General features: G+C 41.0%; 1 protein-coding gene across 3 annotated transcripts in view; it reads left to right on the forward strand.

The window, feature by feature from the left end:
* Positions 1-108: 108 nt before the first annotated feature.
* The window catches only part of plekhm3 (pleckstrin homology domain containing, family M, member 3), a 45,776-nt gene continuing 18,371 nt past the window's right edge, over positions 109-27,513 (forward strand). The window contains exons 1-6 of one of the 3 annotated variants that reach the window (XM_005753475.1): positions 111-158; positions 1,128-1,495; positions 3,289-4,371; positions 13,292-14,398; positions 26,392-26,537; positions 27,016-27,209. In XM_005753475.1, the coding sequence (XP_005753532.1) occupies positions 3,849-4,371; positions 13,292-14,398; positions 26,392-26,537; positions 27,016-27,209 (1,970 nt within the window). In that variant the 5' untranslated portion in view covers positions 111-158; positions 1,128-1,495; positions 3,289-3,848. Of the gene's footprint in view, positions 159-1,127; positions 1,496-3,010; positions 3,076-3,288; positions 4,372-13,291; positions 14,399-26,391; positions 26,538-27,015; positions 27,210-27,513 lie in introns of those variants that run through there. The other 2 variants (XM_005753474.1, XM_005753476.1) reach the window with 2 other exon arrangements.

The raw sequence follows: 27,513 nt of genomic DNA on the forward strand, positions 1-27,513 counted from the left end.
TAATGTTTACATTGTGTATCTGTATGTGTGTATTTGTGGCGCATACTGCGTACAATAGTCAAATATTACACGGAACCTTTATCCCGCTAACCCGAGTTGCACCCAGAGGAGTGTTTCGTTGACGGACTGTCAGATGACATAATGGTAAACACAGTAAGGTGAGTCAAGAATTATGTGATATAGCTTGTGCAGGGCACCAGTTCCTCCATCTGAAAACACCAGTAAAGCACTAGCGCCATGCGATGGTGCACATTTGAAAAAGTGAGCCGTTTTATCTCGTTTTTAAATGACATTGATCAAGGATGGAGAGAGGCTAGCGTTAGCTGGGAGCTAACTAGCCCCGGCTCACATCACTTTAGCTGGGGATGAGCACGGGCCTTTTTCAGTCAGCTTTAGGAGTGTTCCATCGACTTTCTGCATACATTTATTTCGAAAGAATTTAGACGATGAACTAGACGCGTTAGGGGAGCTGACATGGGCAGCAAATTCATGTAAGTGTCGGAATGTCTAACTGTGGCTTCACCTTTGTCAGTGTTTCCAGCTGAGTGATGCTGACTGTGTGTTTGTGAACTGAAGTGCACAGGGCTGAGGCTGATAGTTTTTCATCTGTACCTGCTATCCCAGTTAAATGTCAGCATAATTATTGTCGAAAGCTGCTTAAAACGAGGAGCTAATATCCTTATAGATGTGATGCATTCAAGCATCTATGAAATGCTTTGCGTTTTTTTAAATTAAAAAGTTAAATATGCTGGTGTGTTCAAGTCCGTTGGTCTAAAATATGGATATGGGAGTTCTATATAAAATAATTTAGAACTCGTATATGAAATCTTGAGAGGAAGGATTGACACTCAGCAATAAAGCAGTCATTCACACAGTACTCATGTTTTTGTGTAATTGGATCCCTAGGTTGGTTCTACAGTTGTGAATGTTTAAATCTGCAGCCTCAATCGAAATAAAAGCTCAGTATAATATTAAAGATGTGACAAAAGTGAGCCCAGGGGAACCTGATGTGCACCTCATCTCTGGCAGATATGAAAATGTAACCGCTTGCCAGTTTAAAAAAGTACGATTTTCATTTTTGTTTCTGTGCAAATGGCTTTGCACACTCATGGCTGTTTCTCCGTCAGGTTCATGATGTTTTCATCTGGAAACGATCCAGCTGTCTTAAAGGAGGTGCCACAGAGAGTGCTTTTTCCACACTCTGCAGTGTAACATATCCCAAACCGCCTCAGCTGGGTTGAGGTCAGGTGATTGTTGATGTGAGGCCATGTGCTGCAGCACTCCATCAGTTTGTATCTCGGTGAGACAACTCTTACAGAGCGTGGAGGTGTGTTTTTAGATTTTTATCCTCCCGTAAAGCAGATGGTGTTCCCCCAACTGAACTCGAACCTGAAGGGATGTTGGGTCACTGAAGAATTATGTTACTCTGCTGATTAGAATTCATCATACATCTCCAACAGTGTCACTACCAAAGTCCGTCCACCATTAAAGAAAGGTTGGTTTTTACTTTTTGCTTTCTTAGCATTGTACTAAGCTGATTGTAGGGCTATGTCAGCATGTGTGAGTCAACAGGAGTTCAGTGGGAAGCTCGATGAGTAATCAACCTTGATGACGATGCAGTATTAGCTCACAGCTATATCTGCAAGCAGATGATGTCATGGTAAATATGTTCATAAGAGATGATACATAGTGTTGCCAATTAAATGGATTACAAGGTGGTCAGTGCTCGCTAGATGTACACAGCAGTGAATTCTTGGTGCAATCCAACTTCGATCATTAAATTCTATCTATCCATTTTTTGTTGTTGTTGTTTTTTTTTATAGCTTTTTTTCTTTCAAAAACACAACCTAAACAGATTGTCATAGCATTTGCTATGGGTAGTTCTTTATTTACTGTGCTTGGGTTTGCTTGAATCAACTGGGTGTTGTGTTTGTGGCGTTTCAAACGTTGCAGAGAGCCCTCTGATGGACAAAATAGGCAAAGCCAACACTTGTAGGATGGAGGAAGGATGTTTCTCCCATTTCTTTTTAAATTGTTACTTATTTGCAGTTATAAATGCCAACACTGATAAATCAGCAAATAGCTAATATTGCCCCACCAATAAATCAGTGAGACTCATATTTCGAGCTTCTCTGATTAGATTTTTGACCACCTTTTTCTTCCAGTGAAATTGTTCACTGAAAGTTGGTTAACTGTGTTCACTTTGCCACCCATAGTCTTAAAATTATGATGATTTCAAATGTGTTGGAGAATTGGTTTAGAGCGACTACACGTTTTATTACAAATATGAATGTTTGATCCCAGTGTGTTTATCACTGCATCGCAAGGGATATTAATGGTGATTTTGACATTACCTCACCTAAAGGCAAAATGTCATCAACTTATTAATGTAGTTTTTTAAAGCATTTTCTCTTTCTTGTGAGAAAACTTTTAAGTCAGATTAGATAGTTAATAATAATTTTTAAAAGTAATCAAGAAAATCCAGGGCTCAGCCATTTCTGTGCAATGTAGTGTTTACCAGCAGCAAATGTTCTAGGACTTTGTGATAGTCGACTGTATAGTCTCGCTTACATGTGCTACATATAATAAATCTTACGTAAAAATGCAAAGCTAAGAAAATCCCTGACATTTTCCCTCCCATGATAATGTTCTGGGTTTTTTTTATTTTCAACAAATTATCACCGGCAAATTGCTCCATGAAAATGAGTTTCAATGATGCAATGGCCATTAAATAATTCATAAGTGGACAAAAGTAAAAGAGGCTGAGCTGTGGAGGAGGGGAAAATCAATGAGAGTGAGAGAGCACAAACGAGAAAGAAAGAAGTGTGTATATATGGAGAGAGAGGGAGCGAGAGACAGAGGAGTGGAGACAATCAGAAGAGACAAGCAGTCAAGCAGATGGATGGGAACCCCACCCAGGTCTGTTTCCTCTCTGTCCGCTCAGTCCAGAGATAATCTGCTGAGGAGGAAGTCAAGTATTATTCCAGTACGAGGAATGATGATTGTTTCTGTTTGCCGAGACGGAATCTGAAGTTGGGGGGTTTTTTTGGCCTAAGTGTGATGAAGATCCTGTAGGTGGGTAGGTGGTTTGATGTTTAAACTGTAACTAGATGCTTTATTACCCTCTTTCATAATTTTAGTCTTGACAGAGACTCTATTTAAATTTCACAAAAGCACCTGGAATGAGCAGCAAGTTTTCTTACTGTCAGCTGTCTTTCCAGTCTTCGTGCTTATTTTGCATACTTCCTCTTTTACAAGTTCCTCTTTCTTTCTTCCCTTCTGTTACAGTCAAGCCACAAACACCATCCAGCTGATGCCCCAGCCGTCACCCGATTGGCCGGAAGAGTGTAAATCAGCTGATGTATGATTTTGACTCTAGTCCCTCAGCAATTGAGACAAAGGAGAAGGACTTTGCTGCTTTTTGCGCCCAAATGTGAGTGTATCTGGCTGCGTAAGGTAGTTTGACACCCAGATTGGATTGGAAAGTCCCAGCTCCTGCCAGTCCTGGCATGAAACCGCAGTAGCTCCCTGGAGAATATACTGACTCACCTAGCAGAGCTAGTGGAGCATCATTAAAAAATAGAAGACTGTAGCCTGGATGAGGGTACTGTCTTCATGCAGAGGGCAGATCGCAGCTTAAGGCAGCAGTTTTTGAAGTTTGTGAACTGCGTGGGATTTGTTTTGTTACTAGCTTGTCAGCATACCTAAAACACCTGCGTTTGTCCAACTGACAGCTGATTTTTGTTTATTGGCTATGCAGATTCTGCTAACAGGGATTTTAAACCCTTTTTGGATAGCTGTCTAGTTGTAAGATTTCCAGCTCAGGGAAAGCCTGTCCTGGTACAGACATGGAGGGTCTTGAGCAGCTGGACATGGTGGGTGATATCAGCCCAGCTTTGGAGGCCACAGAGGATTTCATCCACTGCATGGATAGGATACAAGGCCAAGGTACAAGCCAGGCTCAAACAGGGAACCTTCAGCCTGCCAGACAGTCGAAGCAGCTGCAGGAGGTATCTAATGCAGCGCTGGGCAAGCTGAGCTCCAGTGGCGTGTGGAACCTGCTAGCTGGAGAGCAGCCGGAGGTGGGGCCTCTAGGCCTAGCTTGGGCCGATAACGTCAGTGTTTTGGGGCTAGGAGTGGGTTTGAGGCACGGCAAGAGAAGCCGAGCGCGTTCCACCAATGACTTGGCTGCCCATACCAACGAGTGTACCAACAACACCACCAACTCCTCATCTAACTCTGCGTTTAAGAAGGGACACAGCCGGTCCAGGTCAGATGTCCACTACCGTCCGTCTGCCTGCACCGACAATGGTCTGCCCACAGTGGACTGCAACACCCTGAAGAACATGATCCTCAACCACCAGCAGGAGGGTGAGTTCATGTTCACACTGTGGATAATATAATATATATGCTAATGTGAACAGCTTAGTCCAGCTCCATGGCAGAGCTGAAAAGGTGAGTCACTGCTCATAAGTTAATTGACAGAATGGATTTTGAACAGCAATTTAAAAAAATATTTGCTACATATTACATAAAATAATAATAATGGATTGGATTTTATATAGCGCTTTACAATGCCACTATTCATTCACTCTCACATTCACACACTGGTGGAGGCAGCTACAGTTGTAGCCACAGCTGCCCTGGGGCAGACTGACAGAAGCGAGGCTGCCATAACGCGCCATCGACCTCTCTGGCCATCACCAGTAGGGTAAAGTGTGTTGCCCAAGAACACAACGACCAGGACAGAGAGCCCGGGGAAAGAATCCAGGAAAAGGTCACCAACATGTAGCCACACATCTGAAAGCATATTGATTTGCTCTCCTGATATTTAGATTGTAGTATTGATATTTTAACCTTTGCCTTATGTAAAAATATGTAGCAAATATTTTTGTTAATATTTGCAAAAATATTTGCAAAGTTTACTTGTTAATATTATAACAAGTAAACTTTTTAAATGTGTCTTTCACGTGCAAATGAAGTTTATTCATAATCTGGTACATGTTGATATGCATGATCTGATATCATGATTGTTCAGGGGTTGGTGCTTTCTTTAACTATGTGGTGGATTAGTGGAAAAGTTCCAGGTGAACCCAAACTTTAAACTGTAGTTCTACAGTTCAGTGTGACGTACTTGTACATGAAGTGTTGGAGCCAACAGGTATATGCTTTCCTATTAAATCACCAGTAGTTTTTACATCACCAACCAATGTAAGATTTATGCCACAGCTGACCTAAAATAACTAAAATATAATATAAAATATAATTAGTGTTATCCATCCATGAATTTTTAAATGTACTGTTTAAAAAAAATTAGAAAAAAGTAGTAAAATACATTTTTATTTTTGGATTAAGATGCCAAATTACAGTTATTTACTAGCATTCCTAAACAGAAATTCCACTGTGATGGTTCAATAATTTTTAGTTTTAAACAACTTTTTTGACAGATTTCTAAATACATGTTTTCTTGTTTTTATGAAACCTAATAAATTTGATACGCAAAGTTATTTATTTCGCTTCATGTGTTACCAAGGTCACAGATTTTCAAAAGCATTTTTCCTATGGTGGATATAACTTAACCATGTCTTTAGAATCAAGAATACGTTTTGACACAGACTTGAGATTTGAGACCGTATTCATCAAGAGTAAACATGGACACAGGTTGGAAGAGCATTACGAGTTGTGCAGAATAACAAGGACATTCTTTCTGGAAAGACTATAGTTCAGATTTCTAAATGTACATTTTACTGATTTTCAGCAGCATAAATAAATAGATCCGCCTTTACTGTGTTGAGGAGATCATCTGAAAAGTCATACCATCACTTACATCCAGAAATTAACTTCATGCTATTGAGTCAAGCTGACGTAAGTGAGGAGATGTGTAGCTGCAAGTGAAAACGTTACAAACACTCTTGCCTAATACAGTGTTGACCCTTTGCATGCCTCGCCCTGCTGAGGAGTAGCTTCTAAACCACCTCGTGTCAGAGAGGTTAGCAGAAATGATAAAGTTGTGAGTTGAAACTGTCGCAGGTACCTGAAAACCCAGCTTTCGTTATTTATCTGTGCTCGTGCCACTCGCCATGAAACTCGAGCTGTCAGATTCTCTGACCCAGACGTCTGCCCATAATTGTTACGAGGTAATCAATATTATTCACTTCAGTCAGTGGTTACACCGTTTTTCTCATCTGTATGTGTTTTCTAATTTGAGTTAACTGACCCTTTAATCAGATTGAATTTGCCTAATTGGGCGTTTGTGGCATGGAGAGTTGCTTTGACTCATTGAAGATGATGTCATGGCCTCTGGTGACCAACTCATTGAACCTGCCAGAAATATGCACACCTCCTCCTCCTCTGCTCCTATCGACCGTCCATTCACTGAAAAGCTTTCTCAGCCTTTGAGAGGCTTTGGGAGGACAGAAGTCCTGCACTATTTGTGCTGCGGATCGGGGCGTGTGCTGTACTTAGGCTGAAGCATCCTCAGAGAAAGCAATAATGACAGAAGATGATGATAACTTGAAATGACACAGCTGTGCTATGACAGTCCTTACTCAGGCAGAGAGCCCAACACACACACACACACACACACACACACACACACACACACACACACACACACACACACACACACACACACACACAGCATTTGTTTATGTGTTTTGGCTATCTAAAGGACTAAGGAGATCCTAAGGGATCCTGAGGGATAATAGCCTGTAATCCTGTCAGCAAATGGACTCAAATGAGGCAAGAGAAGAGGCAACCCAATTACCCAGGCCCTGATACTGGCAGGATTATTTAGTATTAGCATATGTGTGAAAAGACATCAGGCTATTTAGTTTGGCTCGATGTGTATTGAAAAGAGAGGAGGAGGAAAAGGACGGTAATAAGCACAAGGCACAGTGATTTAGCTCGCCTTGCTATGTGTCTTCATTCACATTAAAAAAGAAAAGTAGCCTGTTGGCTTTTCCATTAGTGACAGCTGGGGATGTTTAGGTGCTAAATGGATATGATTATCGCCTTTTTATGTACACAATATACATGCATATGTAACCACATAGGCTTTGCTTCTATATTCAAGTTCTATTGTGTTTAACTAGAAAAGCTGCATTGATTAAAAAAAACAAAAACAAACAAACATTGGCAACAGGTGTATTTTTTATGCTGTATGCTTTTTAAAATAATAAACACATTCATACTAAGTCACCAATATTTAACAGGAAATGCAGCAGTAATAGTAAAAAAAAACAACCACGCAAAAGAGCTTTAAAAATGGGTAAGACCTTGAGTTACCCCGGCCTGTACACCTAACATGTCAGGGGTACTTAAGGTTGCTTACGGTGCAGCACGCCTAGGCCGCTGGGAGTGTTTCTTCTTCACTCACCTCTTTTCACTAACTCTGTGTTAATACGTTGCTCTGCATTTAATCATTAGTTATTATTCATCCCTGGCTCTCTTGCACAGCATGTCTTTGTCCTGACTTTCTCCCCTCTTCCTATTAAAAGGGAGTTTTTCTTTCCCACTGTTGCCAATTGCTTGCTCATATGGGGTCTTCTAATTGTTGGGGTTTTCTCTCTAACAGGGTCTTAAACTTAGAATATAAGATACATATGTGAGGTGACTGTTGTTGTGATTTGGTGCTAAATAAATAAAACTGAACTTTCCCTGTTTATGGCAGCTTACTATGAGTGCACTTCTATATACACACACAAACAGTGGAGCTGACAGGACACAAGCACTGAAACAACAGAGACTGTATTGTCTTAGGAGCCCCTTTTGGTTGTGTTAGTTTCTTTGGAAACAGATTCCTCCATGCTATGTTGACTCTCCCCCCCCCTAGCAGCCTGTGCAGTGCTTCTGACGTGTGGCATTGTAAAAACAGATCAACATAGAACTGAGTTAAATAGACTGGCTGATTGTTGCTGATACCTGATCCAGCTTTTAGAGTCAACCCTGGACTGTTGTCCGTTATCTATTATTATGGATTGGTGCATCTCTAGTGGTAACTCATTGGCACAAACAAATGATTCACACTCAAATGTCTGCACAAAGTCATGGCAGACTTGTGACATGCTAGGTTTACCCTGCAGAGTTTGCAGCAGACCTCATTTTTGTTTTTGTTGTTTTAATCCTTTCTACTTTAAGGACTATTAGAGTACTGAGAAATTATGACAATCCCTACAGATTACAAGATTGGCCATTTGAGCCACAGCCTTTGGATTCCTACTTGTGTTTACTTTTAGTTGGGCCTTCTGCTGACTGTGTACATTCATGCTTTCTGTGTTTCAGTTCCTGTTATAAATGTCAATTAGTTTTGACACACGAGTGAAATTCTGCCCTTTCTCAATCTAGGGAGTTTGAACTTGAACGTCCAAGAAAAGCGTTAAATCCAGGTTAAAGGAAGAGGCTAACGATAGCTGAAGTGCTCTCCAGGCTAGTACTGGCTCAATGAGGATAAGCTCTATGATCTAGAAAATAGGTCAAGGGTATACCTTTGTACATTTGTAGGATAGGTCTTCACTTATAGCCGGAAACTTGGAAACAGCACGTAGTTTTAAGCAGGAGTTTGTACCTCGATGAACATAAAGGCAGTAGTGTTACTTAACAACAGAGTGAAATGTTAATTATGGTTGAAGGCTTGAATGTGTACGCTAGACTATTATTGTGTGTGATGTCAAAACCCACCAGGTAGAGATGAAGGCTAATTGAACAGAGCAGCTTTCCTCACCACAATGCCTAATTCTCATCTCAAGCCTCCCAAGCGTGAAGACTGCCAATCAGCCAGACCTGATTTCATTTGCATATTCATTTGTTCCCTTAGCAAAAAAGGTTTGTTAACATGCAAAGTCAGAGACCTAGAGTGACACTGTCAGCTGCTGTTTTGATAAGATTGATGAGGCACTGGACTTGCCACCCTTAAGTTAACAGGGGCTCTAAGAGAATTAGCTTTTTTTTCAACCAAAATGCAGTATGCACCAATTAGACTGCTTGTGGCGGGGGTTAGCAATTAAATCAATTTGTCAGATTTATTTAGAAAACTTGTCTTTCACACTTTACCGAGTTAAAGTGTGTCAGGTCAAAAAGCATGAGTACATCAATGTTTAAATTGAGTTTTCAGCATGTTCCACTTGGAAAATAGTCAGTTTTAACGTGTGTAAGTAACCATTGTTGCAAGAGTGTAATTAATTTTGATGTGAAGCAGGTCCCGACCACATCTTAATGGCTAAGGACAAGAAGTACTTTCTATGCAAATGTAACCAAGGTAAATGGACTGGTTTTCATATAGCACTTTTGTATTCCACTTGAGCACTCAAAATACTTTATACAACATGACTTATTCACACAAGCACTTTTTCTACATTTATACTGCAATGAACGCATTGGGAGCAACTCGGAGTTCAGTATCTTGCCCAATCACACTTTGACACGCAGACTGGAGCACCCAGGGATTAAACCACGAACCTTCTAATTAGTGGATAACCTGCTTCAGTTCCTGAGGCACAGCCCGTATGGATTTTGTAATAATATATCAAATAATCACAGGTGCAGTATAAAATCATTGTTTTTTCAGTCCTCAATCTTTTCTGCCTCATTGAAAGTTCACCTCTTTGTCACCAGTTTCGGTATAGCAAGTGGTTCTTTCTGTTCCTCTTTTAGTGGGGGACAAGTGGGTGTAGGTTTAAAAAAACTAAATATATATGCTTTTTTTTTTCACCTTGATGTTGGCTTCTTTTAATGATGTGAAAGGATTGGAGTTTGTTTTTATAGTGTAGATGCCAGTTTGCAGCACTTTGCTTAAAGTCTAGTTTAGTTTTAACACTGGGTTATAAACAGTTAGAGAAATGAAATTGGATATAAGGGCAAAGTCTGGACAAGAACATTATTGTCACTACAGCGCTCCATATATCTGCTGTAAGTCCCTACAATTGTGGTCAAGTGCATTTTCCAAGCAGATGTTGTGGTCCCTGAAATCTGCCTTAATCTGAACCCTCCTTAATCAATGAGAAAGTTAACGATAATCACAGGGCAAGACTGAAAGAGAAAAAAGAGAAAAGGAAAACGAGTGTGAAACCAACTTTCTGAGGAACAGACAGTGGATTATCTGAGAGAAAATGTGGGCTCCAGCCTTCAGATTAGGAAAGTGGGGCAGACTGCCCACTGGCCTCTTTAACAATACTGTTTCTTCCTGCCTTCGTTACAAGAAACGTTTCCAGAGGAGCACCCGTGGATAGCTATCTCTGACCAAAATACAAAAGCTCAGGTCTGAGCAGTCAGGCTATGATAAGCGACCTCCTTCAGGAAACTGACTGGCCCTGATTATATGTCCAGTGGTCAATTAGACTTGTAACAAATGTGGCAGGAAAAAGCTGCATAAGCAAGTCAAGGTAGGAGGTAGGTCATTGGCTTGGAATTAGGCTTGGAGTTTTCACGTCTCTTTAAGTGCTTTGAAGACTCCCGGGTCTTTTATCAGTATGAGTTCACACTATAGATGCTGTCCATAAAAGGAAAACACCACAAAGAATTGTCTTGATGCATTCTCAATCATCCAGGAAAGTAAATCTCCAAAAAGTTGATTCTGTTCATCTGGACGTAGCGTTTCACCATCCCCACTGACACAGCGGCAAGGGAGGCAGAAGAACGGCACATCAAGAAGGCCCTGAGTAAATGTGGTTATCCCAGCTGGACTTTTGACAAAGTTGGAAAGGCACCTAAAGAAAGCTCCAGCCGATCCAGGAGAGAAGGACAACCACTGCCCAAGCGAAAACCTGTAGTGATCCCATATGTGTCAGGAGTATCGAAGCAGCTGAGACACATTTTTTTCTAAACACCGGGTCTCTGTGGCTTTTAAACCCCAAAACACGCTGCGCCAAAAACTGGTCCACCCCAAGGATCGGGTCCCCCGACACAAACAGAGTAATGTTGTGTACGCTGTTAAGTGGCAGGAGGATTGCCAGGATTTATACATCGGGGAAACCAAACAACCTCTGGCAAAGCGGATGGCACAACACAGAAGAGCTACCTCGTCAGGCCAGGACTCTGCAGTCTATTTACACCTACAGGCCAGTGGACACTCTTTCAATGTGGAGGATGTAACATCCTGGACAGGGAGGAACGCTGGTTTGAGCGCGAAGTCAAGGAGGCCATTTACGTAAAAAGGGAAAGACCATCTCTGAATCGAGGAGGGGGCCTAAGGGGGTACATTCAATTCAATTTCAATTCAATTTTATTTATATAGCGCCAAATCACAACATAAGTCGCCTCAAGGCGCTTCATAGATACAGAGAAAAAAAAACCAACAATCATATGACCCCCTATGAGCAAGCACTTTGGCAACAGTGGGAAGGAAAAACTCCCTTTTAACAGGAAGAAACCTCCGGCAGAACCAGGCTCAGGGAGGGGCGGCCATCTGCTGCGACCGGTTGGGGTGAGAGAAGGAAGACAGGATAAAAGACATGCTGTGGAAGAGAGACAGAGGTTAATAACAGATATGATTTAATGCAGAGAGGTCTGTTAATACATAGTGAGTGAGAAAGGTGACTGGAAAGGAAAAACTCAATGCATCATGGGAATCCCCCGGCAGCCTATGTCTATTGCAGCATAACTAAGGGAGGATTCAGGGTCACCTGGTCCAGCCCTAACTATATGCTTTAGCAAAAAGGAAAGTTTTAAGCCTAATCTTAAAAGTAGAGATAGTGTCTGTCTCCCGAATCCAAACTGGAAGCTGGTTCCATAGAAGAGGGGCCTGAAAACTGAAGGCTCTCCCTCCCATTCTACTTTTAAATACTCTAGGAACAACAAGTAGGCCTGCAGAGCAAGAGCGAAGTGCTCTAATAGGGTGATATGGTACTACAAGGTCATTGAGATAAGATGGGGCCTGATTATTTAAGACCTTGTATGTGAGGAGCAGGATTTTGAATTCAATTCTGGATTTAACAGGAAGCCAATGAAGGGAAGCCAAAACAGGAGAAATATGCTCTCTCTTTCTAGTCCCTGTCAGTACTCTTGCTGCAGCGTTTTGGATTAGCTGAAGGCTTTTCAGTGAGTTTTTTGGACATCCTGATAATAATGAATTACAGTAGTCCAGCCTGGAAGTAATAAATGCATGATGAACTACATCTGTCACCATCTTACAATGCTGTGATTGCAGCCATTCCCCAACTCTCTGTGAATGGTACTCATGACCATTGATCAGTGGTCTTTGATCAGTGGGTTTTGATCAGTGGTTGTTGATCAATGGTCATGAGAATTTGCATAATTAAGATTAAGGAACTGACCTCCCAGTCCATTGTTCCTTTAGTGGGCTGGTTTCAGTCATTGCAAATGTACTGTTTATAAGATTGAAACCTGCAGTCAGCTGAGACTGAAGAAGTCACTTGGATGAGTGATGAAATGTTTCTCCCACAAAACGCTACGTCCAGATGAACAGAATCAACTTTTTGGAGAACCACAAAGAATCCACTTTCAGTATCTCTCCCAACCTTTAGTCTTTAAAGTGTGCATGTAGCTGACTTCATAGCAGTTACAGTGGACTCAATTGCCTCCTCTGGCATCGATCCATATGTTCCCGCCACTCACTTTCTCAACAGCACGCCTCAACACACTATTTCTGTGATCACCTTGTCATGCTGTGTTAGAGATAGCATTGTTGAGCTCTGTTTTATTAATTAGTCCTAAACATGATCAAATGTCAGTGGATTATCAAAAGATTATCAAATGGTATTGAAACACACATTACAGAATTTTTTTTGCAAAACTTTATTGTAGTTTAAGTAGCTTATTGCATGAGATGTTTCCCATGTAAATAATTTTCACTTGACTGGTTTTAACCAGTGTCGAATTGGGTAGTTAAAAAGTAACTAAGGAACATAACGTGAGCATAAAAGAAAATATTAGAAACTAAATTACTAATCTTGAAGTAGGGCATGAAAAATGTTAAGTTTTTATGTGCATGAAAAGCTAAACTTGAACCATGCAAACAATACTGCTGCCAACACCCACAAAAGGAACTCTTGACAGCCAGATGTTAAGTATCTATACTTAACATCTGGCTGTCAAGAGTTCCTTGACAGCCGGGAACCTCTAGGTTGATGTTTACTTCTTAAAGTCACATGCCTCAGATGGTGAGGGGATTGTTAAAAACATACATTTTTGATCCCCATTTAAAACTTGGATGGTTATGGTTGTAAATTGCCAACGGAAAGGCCCTTGTTAAAACAACTGCTTGTTCTGAACATATATATTATTCATTTGTTTCATTTCTACCTTTTTCCCCTGCTCTTCTTCTGTGCCTGTCCAGCTGATAAAAGCAGCAGTAGCAGTGTGGTGAAGCAGTGTGAGATGGAGCAGCGTGAGGGGCCGCGAGGCCGCTGGACACCCTGCCATGTTGAGCTGACGCCTTGCGAGCTCCGCCTGTACGCTCTGGACAGCAGTGCCAACCGCCAGCTGGGCACTGCCTACTCACTGTCACACTGCCAGAGCGTCATCTCTCCAGCACCCTGCAGCCAGCCCGGCCAGATCACCCAGCCCGCAGACCAACGCACGATCCAGGCTGTCTTCTTCAACAGCACACGTCTTCAGCTGAGGACGGCCAGCCAATGGGAAGCCATGGAGTGGAGACGGCTGATTTGGGAGAAGGTGCAGGCAGCCAGACCCATGAGGCAGGAGAATCATCAGCATAAAAGCGGAGTAGAAAATCATCATGTCGTGAAGTTTCCTGCACCCATGTCACCTTCGTCTTCGCCTTCTCCTTCTGGGCTCGACACCAGGCCTGATGGCGAAAGCGACACCCCGACTTCAGCAGAGGCATCGCTCTGTCTTCCACCTAATTCTGTTGTCCTGAGCAGACCCACCACCCTGCCTTTGTTCACGCAGTCGTGCCAGGACGTTCTCCGAGTCGGTCTACTGTACCAGCTGACGGATCAGAACAACTGGCGGGCTTTCACTTTTGTCCTCACCAGATCTGTTCTCCAGGCCTTCCCTACAGAAGGCCGTGGGTCTGTGTCCCAACCTGTTCTCCAGTACTCGCTGGGGTCCTGCATTGCTGTTCATCATGATCATGAGTTAGAGAATGGAGAGCCATGGACGGGGAAAGGGGAATTTTTTCAGGCTGTTTTCCCAACAGAGGTACTCAAACTTCGTGCTGATGGTCACCTCAAGGCCCAGGAGTGGGTGGAGACCTTGCGGGAGGCAGTTAGAACACAGAGGCCTGCCCAAGAAGGGACAGAACCAGGAGTAGGACCTCCTGGTCTCCAAGGGGTGCTATTGAGATCAAATCCATCCAGGGACAGGAGGCACAGGGACGCACAGAGAGCAAAGCGACAGTCGGTCACCACCAGTTTCCTCAGTATTCTCACCTGTCTGGCTGTGGAGAAGGGGCTCACTGCTCAGAGCTTCAGGTGTGCAGGTGAGTGGTTTTTACAAACACAGACAAGTTGAAGAAAATTACCATCCTGAAGGCTGAGTGTTCTGTGTCTTAAAAGTGGCTCTTTATTTTACCTGGTTAAATCACTGTGGCATCTTAGGCTAAACACATAACCTGGTCTGGAGCAGGTTATGTGCAGAGTTTTGGTGTTAAGTCATTTGCAAGTGCCACATTTTGACCATTTTTGTATTTACGGCATGTGTTTTAAGTATAAATTATTTTCTGGGGAACATATGAGCTAGCTCTTAAGCTGGATCATTAAATTTTTATTTCCTGTATCGTAATTAGAGGTGAAATCACCAAATTAATATACACTTTCCTGTGATGATGATGCAAAGCACAGGAAAGTGTATATTAATTTGGTGATTAATATACACTGTTAGTTAATCACAACTGTTAGTTGTGATTTTGTGATTTTCTTTATTTTTCATTTCTTGTTTAATTAGGCTTTTTGCACATTTTCCTCTTCAGTCCCAACAACAATCTCTACAATTACAAGTAACTTTGCCTAATTGGCTCCCAAGACATTATTGTAGGTATACAGAAATATCTTCCCTTCACCCTTTCACCCCCATTGGCCTGGTTTCAGCCTTGTACACGGCCTGCTTGTTTAGTCTTCTCATCAACAAAGTGTGACTGATTATTGCAGTTCTCAGGAAACTCGACTGGACCCGGCTTTAATGTAAACAGAAGAGGCAAGAAAGGTACACGGTCAGCTGGGGCTCTTGAAGTTGAAAATGCATATGATGCCCACTGACCCAATATATGCTCATTAGAGAATAAAATGATATAATACAGAGACGTAAATAATTTTAAATGGCGCACTTATTACTGAATAAAATATGAACAGTGGGTCAGGTAGAAAAGGGCTTGTTGTTACGTTATTTGCAGGACAGTCATATAAAAAAGATCCATTAGGATGGCTCGAAAAACTTTTTGGTCTTGTTTTTGATTGTTTTGTATAAATAGTTTAACACTGTTGCAGATGTATGTTAGCACTATCTTCTAGGTATCTGTATGGATGCCTATAAATGCACCTTATTATGCCAGCTGGTATTAGCTGATGGTTTCAAAACTACAAAATGCGATTTTTTTATTTTATTTTTATTATTATTTTTTTTTAAGTGGCTTAAAACTCCATGTTCATCATGTAGGCTGTGAGCTGCAGATGTCTGGCTCGGATTAACAGTTTGCTTGTAGCTATCTGCTGTGACCTTCATATAGCTACATGTTCATCATTCATTCTTATTTTTTCCCAAGCTGGTGTTCATAGTAGTTTATTTTCTTTAGCTGCACTGTAGATGATGTCTTCTGTGATGATTCTAACTCTTCTGTCAGGATCACCGGATGTTTTTCAGTATTTAGCAGGAATGATTTTTCATTTCCAGGTCTATCGCAGCCTTCTTCTCCTTTATTGTTATTTTTTTATCACTCTTCATACCAATTCATATAAATTGCATTTACTCACCCTAGGTGTAAAACATGGGCTTTCGCTCTCTCTCTTTCTTTCTGTCTCTTAGCAGGGCTTTGAATAATCACCGCTCACCTCCCTTTTTATTTGTAACAACTGGCTTATTAATGCAGAGCTGTTTGAAAAGCCAGCTGAAACAGGAACAAGGACAGAGGCCGTCTGGGGGCAACTGATGATAATTGGTAGGCTTAAAGCACCGGAGGAGAGGAAAAATGGATGAATGAATGAATGAATGAGAGGGAATAAAAGCAGCCTGGGGATGCTACAGTGGTCAGCCCTGATTGTAGTTGTTTGTTTGAAGGGTTTTTGGGTAGGACGGGACAGCTGGATACGTCCATTTTTCTATACAGAGCACACCTCTGCTCTCTCGATCCATTCACTTCCCTCCTGTCCTCCCTTTCTTTACTTTTCCGCTCACCAGTTCTTTCACACTCGTAGCCTTTCCCTCTTTTTGTCTCCCTTTTCTCCTGCTGTCACCGCCTCATTTATTTGACTGTATCCCTTCTTGGTCTCCTACAGTGTTAGAAGCCCGGAAGTCTTTTACAACCATTGAATTCAAGGCCTTGTTATAGAGGTCTTATGTCTTCTCACAGGTTTTTAGCTTTCATTTTCAAGATTTTCTTTTGTGGAAATTGGTCTTAAAATTTCCCTCCCTTCCCTTAAAGTGGGAATCCTGATTTCTATGGATGTAAATGTTTTCAGTCTTCACTTCTTCTTCGTCTTCTTCCCTATACAGTCAATTATCAAAGTAGGTTTTGGGATGATTTACAGGTTTCAGTTTGACATTTTCTCTGTTAATACCATACCACCTTTATTTATAAGGCACTTTAAAATAAACCAGGGTTCACGCTAGAGCAGGGCAATATGACCAAAAGTATTTATCACGATATACATTTGAAAATTTGCGATAACGATATAATTGACACGAGACAAAATACTTTACAACTCCACAACTTTATTAGTGCAAAAAAAAAAAAAATCAATGTATTTTTACTTAAACAAGCAGCTGTTTTTTGCATTAAAGTTATATAAAAATTTAACAGTGCAAATGCAAATTCCTTGCTGACAGTTTAACCAAAAGGCATTTCCAGTGGAAATTGGCCGACATATCCTCAGCATAACCATGTATAATATCCACAAAACTTAAAAAGAGGTTAAGCACACACAATATGGTAATATTATGTTGAAGCACAGTACGTATCACTCCATGAGGCTCCGCCTACGATAGCTGTAATGCTCCGACAATCCATCAAGCGGTGCGGCTTCGTAGCTTAGCAAAGTCGTACTGAAACATTTGACAGATTTTCGAGTGCCGTGTACATAAAATCGTTTCGAGGTCAGTAAACACAACCAGAATTCATACATAAGGCACACGGGATTATAAGGGGCTCTGTTGATTTTCAGAAAAATCAAAGGATTGATTTTAAGTGTGCCGTATTTTCCAAACAACACGGTAATAACGACGGCCCGCTAGCATGCGCTACCAAAAATGTGCTTTGTTGTATATCTGAGGGACGAAAGCTAAACCAGTTCCACACCACTGAAGTTGCAGCAAACCAGTTCTGGTTCATCCGTTTCATTCAACGATCCACTTTCGCCCTTCTTATTCTCCGTCGCCGCCATGCTTTTTCCGCCATGTGCGTATGTAAACAAAGGCACTGCGCGTGCGCGTTTTACCTATATTCTATCGCAATATTTCATTTTCTTATTGTTGCCCAACATTATACCGGTATTACTGTGAATGGTGTGATATGGCCCAGCCCTAGTTCACACAGTGCTGTACATATACAAATACCATAACAGAAAATAAAATCAAACATGTTAAAAATAGAGAATTAGGAAAAAGTAGAGTCATTAAGAGATTTAAAAACAAATAAAATAACTTCAAAATTATCCTAAAATGTACAGGTAGCCGGTGGAGTGAAATAAAATGGGGATAATGTGCTCAGACTTTTTTGTGCCAGTTAAAAGACGCTCTGCAGCATTTTGCACAACCTGCAGATGCCTAATGGACACATCACTAACACCCCAATAAAGTGCGTTACAGTAATCCAGCCTAGATGTAACAAAGGCATGGATTACCGTGTCAAAAAGCAGCCTTGATAAAATAGGTTTTATTTTGGCTAACTGCCTCAAATGAAAAAGGCTACATCTTACAACAGCCCTGACCTGGCTTTCAAGTTTAAGATCTGCATCAATTTTAACTCCCAGATTAGTAATGTTCAGTTGAACGTACTGCGCCAAAGAACCAAGATCCATAGTAGTGTCTCAGAAGTGTCACCGAAAATCCTCACTTCTATTTTTTGCTCATCAAAGCCACCCAGACCTTTATTTCACCAAGACATCTGAACAGGGAGTCTGCTGTTAAACCATTTATCTTTTTAAGAGGAAAATAAATCTGGGACTCATTGGCATAACAATGGAAAGAAATCCCATGTTTCCTGAAGATAGATCCAAGGGGGGCGTAAAACTGAACCCTGTGGACGCCACATTGAAGAGAAGCAGCAGAGGATAGAAAGTTACAAATCAACAAACGTTGGCGTGAGCTGGATAGATTTCCAACACTCTCCATCACCATCAAACTCCAAATAGTGGTATAGCTTTGAGAAGAAAGCTGCTCACTGCTCCAGCAGACATCCAGCGAAGTTGTTCCCCTGGCACATGATCAGACGTCACCAAAGATCTTATACTCTGGGCCTCTTTTGTTTACATTTTAAGTTTGACTTGTTTTATTAGATATGACGCTGTCAAGGGAAAACAAGGAAAGCGATAAGACAATAACAAGGAACACAGTTCATCAGCTGGTGGTTTCAAGTGTGGGTCCTCATTATCAAGCTTCTTCCTGGCAGCGTCACTCTTTCACTCAAAACAGTATTTGTCCATTCATTCTTCCATCCATCTTCTGTCAAACACCCTGTTAGCAAGTTCTTCCTTTTCACTGTGGCTAAGCACTTGCTCATAGTATCTTCAGATGATACTTCTATATATGGATCAAAAGCAGACAACAATTGGATGCATGCATTTGCACTTTAGGTGCAAATAGAAAATTTATTTATTAATGAATCCAGCCATCCGCTGTGCAAATGTGCATCAAACCTCCATCTTTTCAAAAGACATTGACCTTTACATTTTTAGCTGAAAGTAGGTTTGGAGAATCGTTTAGCGTGCGACTACAAGACGGTAATAAGTACCTCATGTTCGGTATGCTACCTCAGCTTTCACCGTTTTCCCTTTGAACTTGTTTCAAGTCTTCTCTTTGCATATGCAGGCTGCTTCCTTACAAACATATCGAGTGAATCGTTGTTTAAAATGTAAAATATATTCAGCTAATTACATATGGGAACTGCTGCATTTTAGATTCCTTTTGAAGGAAATGGTTAGTGTTCGTTTGAAGGCTGTGACTCTCCATCACCCCATAACCCCTCGCCGCACACGCATGAGTGTGCAGACGCACACACACATTGTGCAGAGTGTGCTCTCAGGTTAGATGACCCCTGTTTTTGCGCTGGAGCACATTCTCAGGCCCCCACAGACCATGTGAATCTGTGGGACAGGGGGGCTTTGGGTGAAGTGGGAATCAGTAGATATGAGAGAAGTGAGGAAGTAGGAGGTGGGTTCACATCAAAAGACAAACAGTTTCTCTCTCTTGCGCTCTCTCTCTCTCTCTCTCTCTCATACACGCACACACACACGCCATCTTACTCATAGTACTCTCCATTTGTCCACATTTTCATTGGAGTGTTTGGTTGGTGTGAATGGGACACATCAAAGCTCAGGCTTCTCTCGTCTTTTGAGTTTTAATTCACACATGTACATAACACACACACACACACACACACACACACACACACACACACACACACGGGTGTCCTGTCAGAGGTGTGGTTGTTTGAACCACTGGCGGGCAGATGAAAGCATGAGCCCCCTTTTTTCCCTGATGTCATCACTCTCTCTCTCGCTCTCTCTGTATCTCTGTGTCTCTTCCTCTCTCTCTCTCTCACTGCTAGCAGGTCAAAGTGACCCTCTCTCACTACAGAGAGCCGCAGTACAATCGGTAGACCTTTGAGCTATGTTTGAATTCCCATTCATCTTTCCCTCTGTCTCTCATTCTCTGCATCCCAAAAAGACGCATAAAAGATCAGAGACGCGAATAAAACGAGGTTGTTCCTCTGCTGATAATGAAGGAAGTAGTTAGCAGCTGAAACTATTAATAGTTACTCTGGACATTTTTTTAAAAGTAGCCTTTGAGAGGATTACAGTATTTCTGCTATTGTGGAAAAGAAATAGGCTAAACAGCTGAGAAATGTAACGTCTAGCATAATATGCTTAATAGTTTTTTGTATGATCTTATCAGTCTCTCACATTATTGTGGAGGGACTTTTGAATTGCTTTTAGATTTGGTAATGCGCATGGGATCATTGGCCTCTTTGATGACCCAGTTTGGGCCAGGCTGTAGCTGTCAGGCAGATTACCTCACATCTGTCCAATGAGGTTTTTGTGATGCTATGCTTTGTTTGGTTTTTACCAGATATTGTGCTGTGCATTATGGTCAAACTTTGGTCTCATCTTTCCAAAGGGCATTGTTCCAGAAGTGGTTTGTTCAGATGTAACTTTGCAAGCCTAAGCGGTGCTGCCATGCTCTTCCTTTTTTTTTTTTTTTTTTTTTTTTTTTTTTTAGAGAGAAGAGGCTTCCTCCTGGCAACTCTTCCAAACAAGCCATACTTGTTTGGTCTTTTGGTCTTATTATGCTGTCATGAACTTTAACATACATCTTAGACTCTACAGGCCTCAGTTAGTATCTGTTGGGGTTTTTTTCCAGTTTCTCTGAGCATTGCACGGTCTGAACATGGGGTGAATTTGCTTCTACTCCTGGGAAAATTGTGGGTTAACACACACTTGTATGCCTGAATGCCAAATCAGCAAACTAATAAAACCTCTGCTTTTATTAGAGGTGTGCACAATTTCTACTTCCATAGGAATTAAGTTGGTAAGTAAATGTAAATCATCAGCAACAGCCTTTTTCACATGATTTCACTTTCTTTTTCACATGATTATGATTTTTTTCTTGTACCTTCAAATAATAAAATATAGAATATTTGCCAATGTCATTTTTTTTGTTTATTTTTAATAGACCTATAAGATAAATTCAGTATAAATGGGTGGTTGTGATGTTAAATGCATCTGAAACAACGGTATTTGTTGAACTTATAAAAGTTAGTGGATACAACTCTGTTTCTGTGAGTATAGGTTGTGCGGGGTGGGTCGGAGGGGGCCACTAATTGGCTACACCCCTGCTATGAGCCCAGACTGTTGTTTCGCCTATTGCCTATTTTGTTCAACAGCACCTATAAATGGATTAAATTTGTAATAATACAAGAGAGGAAAGATGCAAATCCCCATGCTAGAGAGGCTAATTAAAACCTCAAATCAATATGAATTTTATTTTTTACTAAGTAATCAGTTATTCCACTAGAGATTTTGTTTTTTAATACTTCAGTTAAAATAAGCATAATTAGTGTCTTTTCATCTGCCACCTGCTAGCTACACCACCTGGTTCTCAAACTGTGAGCCGGACCCGGCTGGTGGGCATAGAGCCACTGCCAGAGGAAAAATATAGAGTGAAACTAAGCTGGATGAACGCTATTAATGTAGAGAAAGTAAACAAACAAGTTTGCAGATGGAGTCATGCGGACCTTTATTTCACTAAATGCTTTTTTCCATTAAGGATGGATAAAATGGTTTGGGTGTGGTGGGGTTGAACTTTTTCTTGTGTCCTGCAGGCAACAAAAGTTGCAGGTATTTTAACAAATTTCTATTTCTAAGTGAAATAGAAACACACTTACCTACACCGGTTGGATGGTTGTAAAGTCTTTCAAACTGTTATCGCTCTGGTCTACATGAAACTCTTCCACATAACCATCCTAGGTGGACAGTTTGTTTGGGATCACCCTTCTTTCTTCTTCATAATAACCAAAAAGTACAAATGTACTTTGTAGTTTGGGTGGAAATTAGCTGAGATTTTGCAGCTTTGTAATGTACAAACACTTCAAACACACACAAACAGTAGCTATAAAAAGAAGCTGCAGTTGTGCCGCTGGGTGGTATTCGTTCGGCCTGGATTTAGATGCTTCACAGTGATGAAAATATGCATCCTTGTTAAAGATATTGACCACAATCATGCTCCAATCTGCCCACTGAAACTGCTGACAAAAGTGCCTAATGGGAGAATGAGTTGACTGTCAAGGATGAAATAGTGCTGCTATTTCTATGTATTGAAATTGTAATTTATATAATTACTTTTATAAAGTCCTTACATATTTATGTATAGTCACTAGTGTGTTATTACAGTTTATTTACATGATATATACTTCTAAACCCACAGTGTCTATACTTTACATTCACTAAGTGTCCACTTTGTATTGGCTTGGATAAGAATCGCAGGTATATCTATATATAAATACTTGCTTAGACTTGATTTACTTTTTATGACAGTAAATATTCTTAAAAACACAACTTCCTAAAAGTCCAACCTTAGTTTGAGTGAGTAATGTGACGTAAAGCATACATATTTCTCATTGCTCCCAGAACACAGAAGTGCCACCTGTCCTTACTTTGATCTCTCTGCTCTTTGGTAAGAATTCCTGCAGTGTGTATGTTTTGCAGTTGTCTTGCTGCAGTTTCGAGGTTTGGAAGAGGCACAGATCAGCATCAGATTTATACGGATGGTGTTATTTGATATTTGTCATCTTCTGTAGTCCACATTGCCTTTGCTGTTGACTTTGCTTTTTGTTTTATTGAGCAAAGGACACTACAGAGTGCCCCCGCTGCTGTAGAGGTCCTTTCGCCACCGTGTGACCAGTCAGCGTGGGTGTGTTCTCTTCTTTTACTCATGATATAGAATTTGAGGTTAGGTTAAAGGTTGTTATTCGGTTTGCAAATGTTTTCAGGCTACATACATATCTGTCTTTGTTCCTCTGGTCCCAACAGCAGCACACCAAATTTGAGACCACAGTTGGCCAGAAAGCTGATCTGGTGGTCAGCCGTTTCCTCGAAGTGACATAGTGTTTCTCTGATTGTTAACCATCCCCTCAGCCTGCTGGCTGCCAACCAGCGGATTGTGGTTTTTTGGAAAGAGCATTGACCAAAACAGCAGCATGAGCTCATTGCTGTAATAAGCCTAACTAGAAGTGAGTTACACATATGTATTCAATTGTTGGCCCTTCAGTAAGATAAGACTTTATCGTTGTCTTTTGTCGAGGATTGTATCCTTGCACAGTGGTTTTGATTAAAGAAAAACAAATGCACATTGTTTAAACTTTATAAATTCTTAAAAATGGATGCTGATTTAGAATTAGAGATATGAATTAGAGACACAGCGGACAGGAAGTAAGACAGGCAAATCATGTCTGACGGTGCTTTGACTCACGTTGAGGTCATACATGTGACAGATGGAAAATCACTTTGTAAGGTTTACTCACATTTTTAATTAAAGGCAAAAGGATTGACATCCAGGGACTGCACTGGCCACTCGCTTATAGGCTCACTTATAGGAAGCTTTTCTTCCGTAGTTCAGATCTTTGTGAGCTTTGGTACATCGCCCCACAGGATACAGCGTTGTACAGAGTTGTTCACGATTCTCTTTTATCCGTTACTAATCTCTTTGATTCACAGTGACAAAGTTTAGCATTTCATCACATTCAAAGCATAAAAAAATTAAGAATTTGAAAATGTTAGAACTTTCCACCTACCGTCAGGCCGCATTATTCTTCTTATCTGTCATATATACACTTACATATTACATATGGCAAGAATTTTTAAATATTGAGGTCGGCATATGTGTAATTAATCCCACTGAGCAATAACCCAGGTCTCAGACTTGCTCTAAACACCGGGTTTCAGACGGTTTTGTTTTTTTATGTTTGGCTCTGTGTGATGTCAGAGAGAGTGGATATCCTCTTCTCTGACTTGCTCTTTAAATAATAGCCAATCAGAAGAAAGCTGGCTTAAAGGTAGGGAGAAGAAAACTTAAGCAATAAATGAACTGAATAGTAAAATATATTTTTAAAAAAAGATTATTTTGATCTCAGAATCAAAGCTTCTAGTGGAGTACTAGCTGGGCCTGGTTTTCCATTCTTTTTGTGAGTGAAGCTCCCAAATTAATATGTTTTTTATTTTGGTTAGATAAAGAAGGAGCTCAGCTCTGAATGCTGATTGGACCATTGTCTGCCTTTTTTCAGATTATTGTCTGTGATAGTTGTCTTTATTGTCTGCCATCATCTGCGCTTGTTTGATCTTACTCTTCTCTTTCACGCAGTCCCTTCTTTCCTCTCATCTCTCAATAGCTTTTTACTTATTATGTCTTTGTTTTCCTGTTTTCCTCTCATTCAGCCTGCGCTTCTTGTGTTAAAGCAGAGCTGACAAACACGCTGACACATGTCCCTCTTCCACTGTTTTTCCTTTTCTTTTTTCCGTAGCTTCCTAAGCCTGTGTTTTCCTAGATAACAATCTTGAGGATCTTTTCTTCTGTGCCTCTCCTCATTTGCTGTTTTCCTCCAGGCTCTGTGTCCGCTAAGATGGTGCGATAAGAGACACCTGTTGAACTGCTTCAGCGCTCAACTGTTTGGGTGCGCGTGATCAGAGAGCAGGGCCGGGTGTTTGGGTGAAGAATGAACTTTAAAGAGCCTGGAAGACAAAGCAGAGTGTGGAAGCTATCAGGCTGAATAGAGCAGAGAATCTGTTGGTCTTTTAGGTCTGCAGAGCTCTTTGTAAATGGAGTCTGCTGTGTTGTGGCTACTGGGAGAACCAGGATTCTGTTATCTAGGGATTACCTCAAATCAGTGAGGTGAAGATTTTGGATAGAAGATGCACTAAATGGGAACTATCAGGATCATCTTTCTGAAGAATGCATGTGTGGTTTCAGGAGTTTCTGTGTTGCAGTGGAGATCAGCACAGGCTCCCTCAGCCAAAAACAAGAGGGATATTGTTGCTGTAGTGCATACTACATTAGGCTCTGTGGATACGCTTAAAGATATTTCACTACAACGTAAATATAGTTTAAAATACCAAATGTATTAAACGTTTCAAGATGAAATTCTTCTATTAAAAGCAGTAAAAGGCACAGGAACCAAACTAGTATGTATGAAGTTTTTACAAAGCTGAGCAAACATACAGAGAAGAAGTTTTCATCATCATTCCACACACATTTGTGAACACCATCAGTGGCTTTATACTTGTTTTGAAAAGTCACTGGAAAGCATGATAAAAAGCACCCATTATACCCACTGTGGCATAAATATGGAGGCAGTCTCTCTGGAAGCTGCTCGCAGTGTTTATTCAAAATGTGACAAACGGTTGTGTAATGAGTGAAAGAGTGAAAGTCTGGCTCAAGAGCTTGTTTATTTGCGTACCTCCAAACACAGGCACTGCATGAACTTTGCATGAACAACTATTTCAGTTTTGCTAGCCCCACCCTACAATGTCTGTCCACACACACAGCTACACACACACACCCACTTTGTTATGCCCTAGTCACACTAAAGAAAACGGTGGTTGTGGACCACAGCACGACCCAAGTTATAATGACGGTGTGCAATCAGCTTCTGATCTGGATGCCTTTTGAACGATTGGTTTGAAGCCGAGGGCCAGGTCTGCGATCACTCGCAGGCAGCTGTTGTCTTCAGAGTGGCTTTGGTTTGTCAAGATAACACAACCTCAAAACATCACAACATCAAAATGTCAGAATAAAAAACATAAAAAAGGAACGACAAGTTCATGAACTGTGTCTAAGGTCCACTTCACTGTGACATCATATTATTTATTATTTTGCAAGCAAAACATTTGACCATTATGTAACCATAATTCAGGGATGGATAAGAGATTGTGACCATATTTCACATTTGGTTAAACCGAGTGACACTGATCTTTGGTCCTCACCCATTAATTGCTTTCAAGGTATTCACTACATATACTATGAGTGAACAGGCATGGATATAAGCCTGCCTGGTTGTCAGAGGTATAAAACCTGCAAGGTGATAATTTAAGTTTGATTATCTGCGTTTCCTGATCCAATGGATTACCTTATCGGGGTCAGAGCATCTTGTCAAATAGAGGCTATCTTGTTTATTATCTACAGGTTTACTTGGCTGGATTAGCATGGCATTTAGTGTGGGGCAATAAACCGATACATATTAACACCAACCAATTTGCATTACAGCCTTTGTGCTCTCTCTCAGGGCTCGTCTTTGTCTGCTTCAGTGCACCTTTAACACCAAGTATGTGCAATACTAATTAGCCCTGATAACAAATACAGCTACAGATATGGATCTCTTTAGTGAAGCTGCAATTTGATGATATGTGAGTCAGAGACAATAAAAAACACTTGGATTAAAATGTTTTGGGACTGAAAAGCAAATTGTGTGACTTTGAGTTGTCCTGATAGCATTCAGACACACTAAAGTACCAAATTTGAAGGCACACATATACTCATCAATGACTTCCTCCTCAGGTTGTCAGCGTCCCATTGGTCTGTCCAGAGGAAAGGCAAAGGTTTGTTACTATAGTGGCTGGTACTACTGCCAAAGCTGCCATCAGGACAACTCTTTCCTCATCCCAGCACGCCTGCTGCACAACTGGGACACCAGCAAGCACAAGGTATGAAAGCATACACACAGAAATATGAAAGAAAAAACAAATTTTTAATGCAGAATCATTAGAGGAGGGTCTTTGGGGCTTAAAAAGCCTTGTCATGTTTTAGCTTATAGTATACTGTAAGACTACTGTTAAAGATCTGCAGGTTTCCAGTAAGTACTGGAGAAAAATTGATCCTATCACATCTGTACGCTAAATATTAAGCTACTGCCAGAAAGCGTGGTCTTAGATTTGTGTTCAATATGGGATTATTTTTCAACTACCCAACCATACTTCTTTTACTGACTCCAGCCCCCCACATTATTAGCAATTAATAGAAAAAGCAGAAAATGGCTACTGTAGCTCTGGGCGGGGGGTAAATAAAATTAGCCACCCAGGTTTTATCTTGTTCTATCTTGTCAAGCATTAAAGTCTGAGCTCAGGATTATCCCTCATATGTCAGTGGTCTTTGATGCAGTCATTTTAATGTAAACTTTTCCAGGTGTCCAAACAGGCCAAGGAGTTCCTGGAGTTTGTGTATGAAGAGCCACTGCTGGACATCCAGCAGCTTAACCCCTGTCTGTACGAACACTGTGAGCCTCTGAGCACAGTCCTGCGTCTCCGTCAGCAGCTCCAGTCACTGCGGGCCTACCTGTTCAGCTGCCGAGCAACCGTTGCTGAGGACCTCAGACGAAGGTATGAACACTGTGGGACTGAGATGCATTTCTGTAGCCCAGCAGTTATTTACTTTATGTGAGCAGTAATGAGGAGGTACGCAAATATTTTACAAATTGAAATGTCTCGTGCTGATTGACCTGAAGAATTTTGCAAGAAAATTAAATTCATGTAATGTCTCTTAAATGCAAGTACAAGCCGATAGCCCGACCCAGCCTTAACTCTTCACCCCTTGAAAGCCGACTAAGAGAAAGCCTTGAAGCCTTTTTCTGAACTGAGTGGTTTCTGTCATTTTTAAGGCCAGCTTATAGAAAAAAATGACTGG

Source organism: Pundamilia nyererei, unplaced genomic scaffold (genome assembly GCF_000239375.1).
Source record: "Pundamilia nyererei isolate P.nyererei 1_Seehausen unplaced genomic scaffold, PunNye1.0 scaffold00431, whole genome shotgun sequence".
NCBI lineage: Eukaryota > Metazoa > Chordata > Actinopteri > Cichliformes > Cichlidae > Pundamilia > Pundamilia nyererei.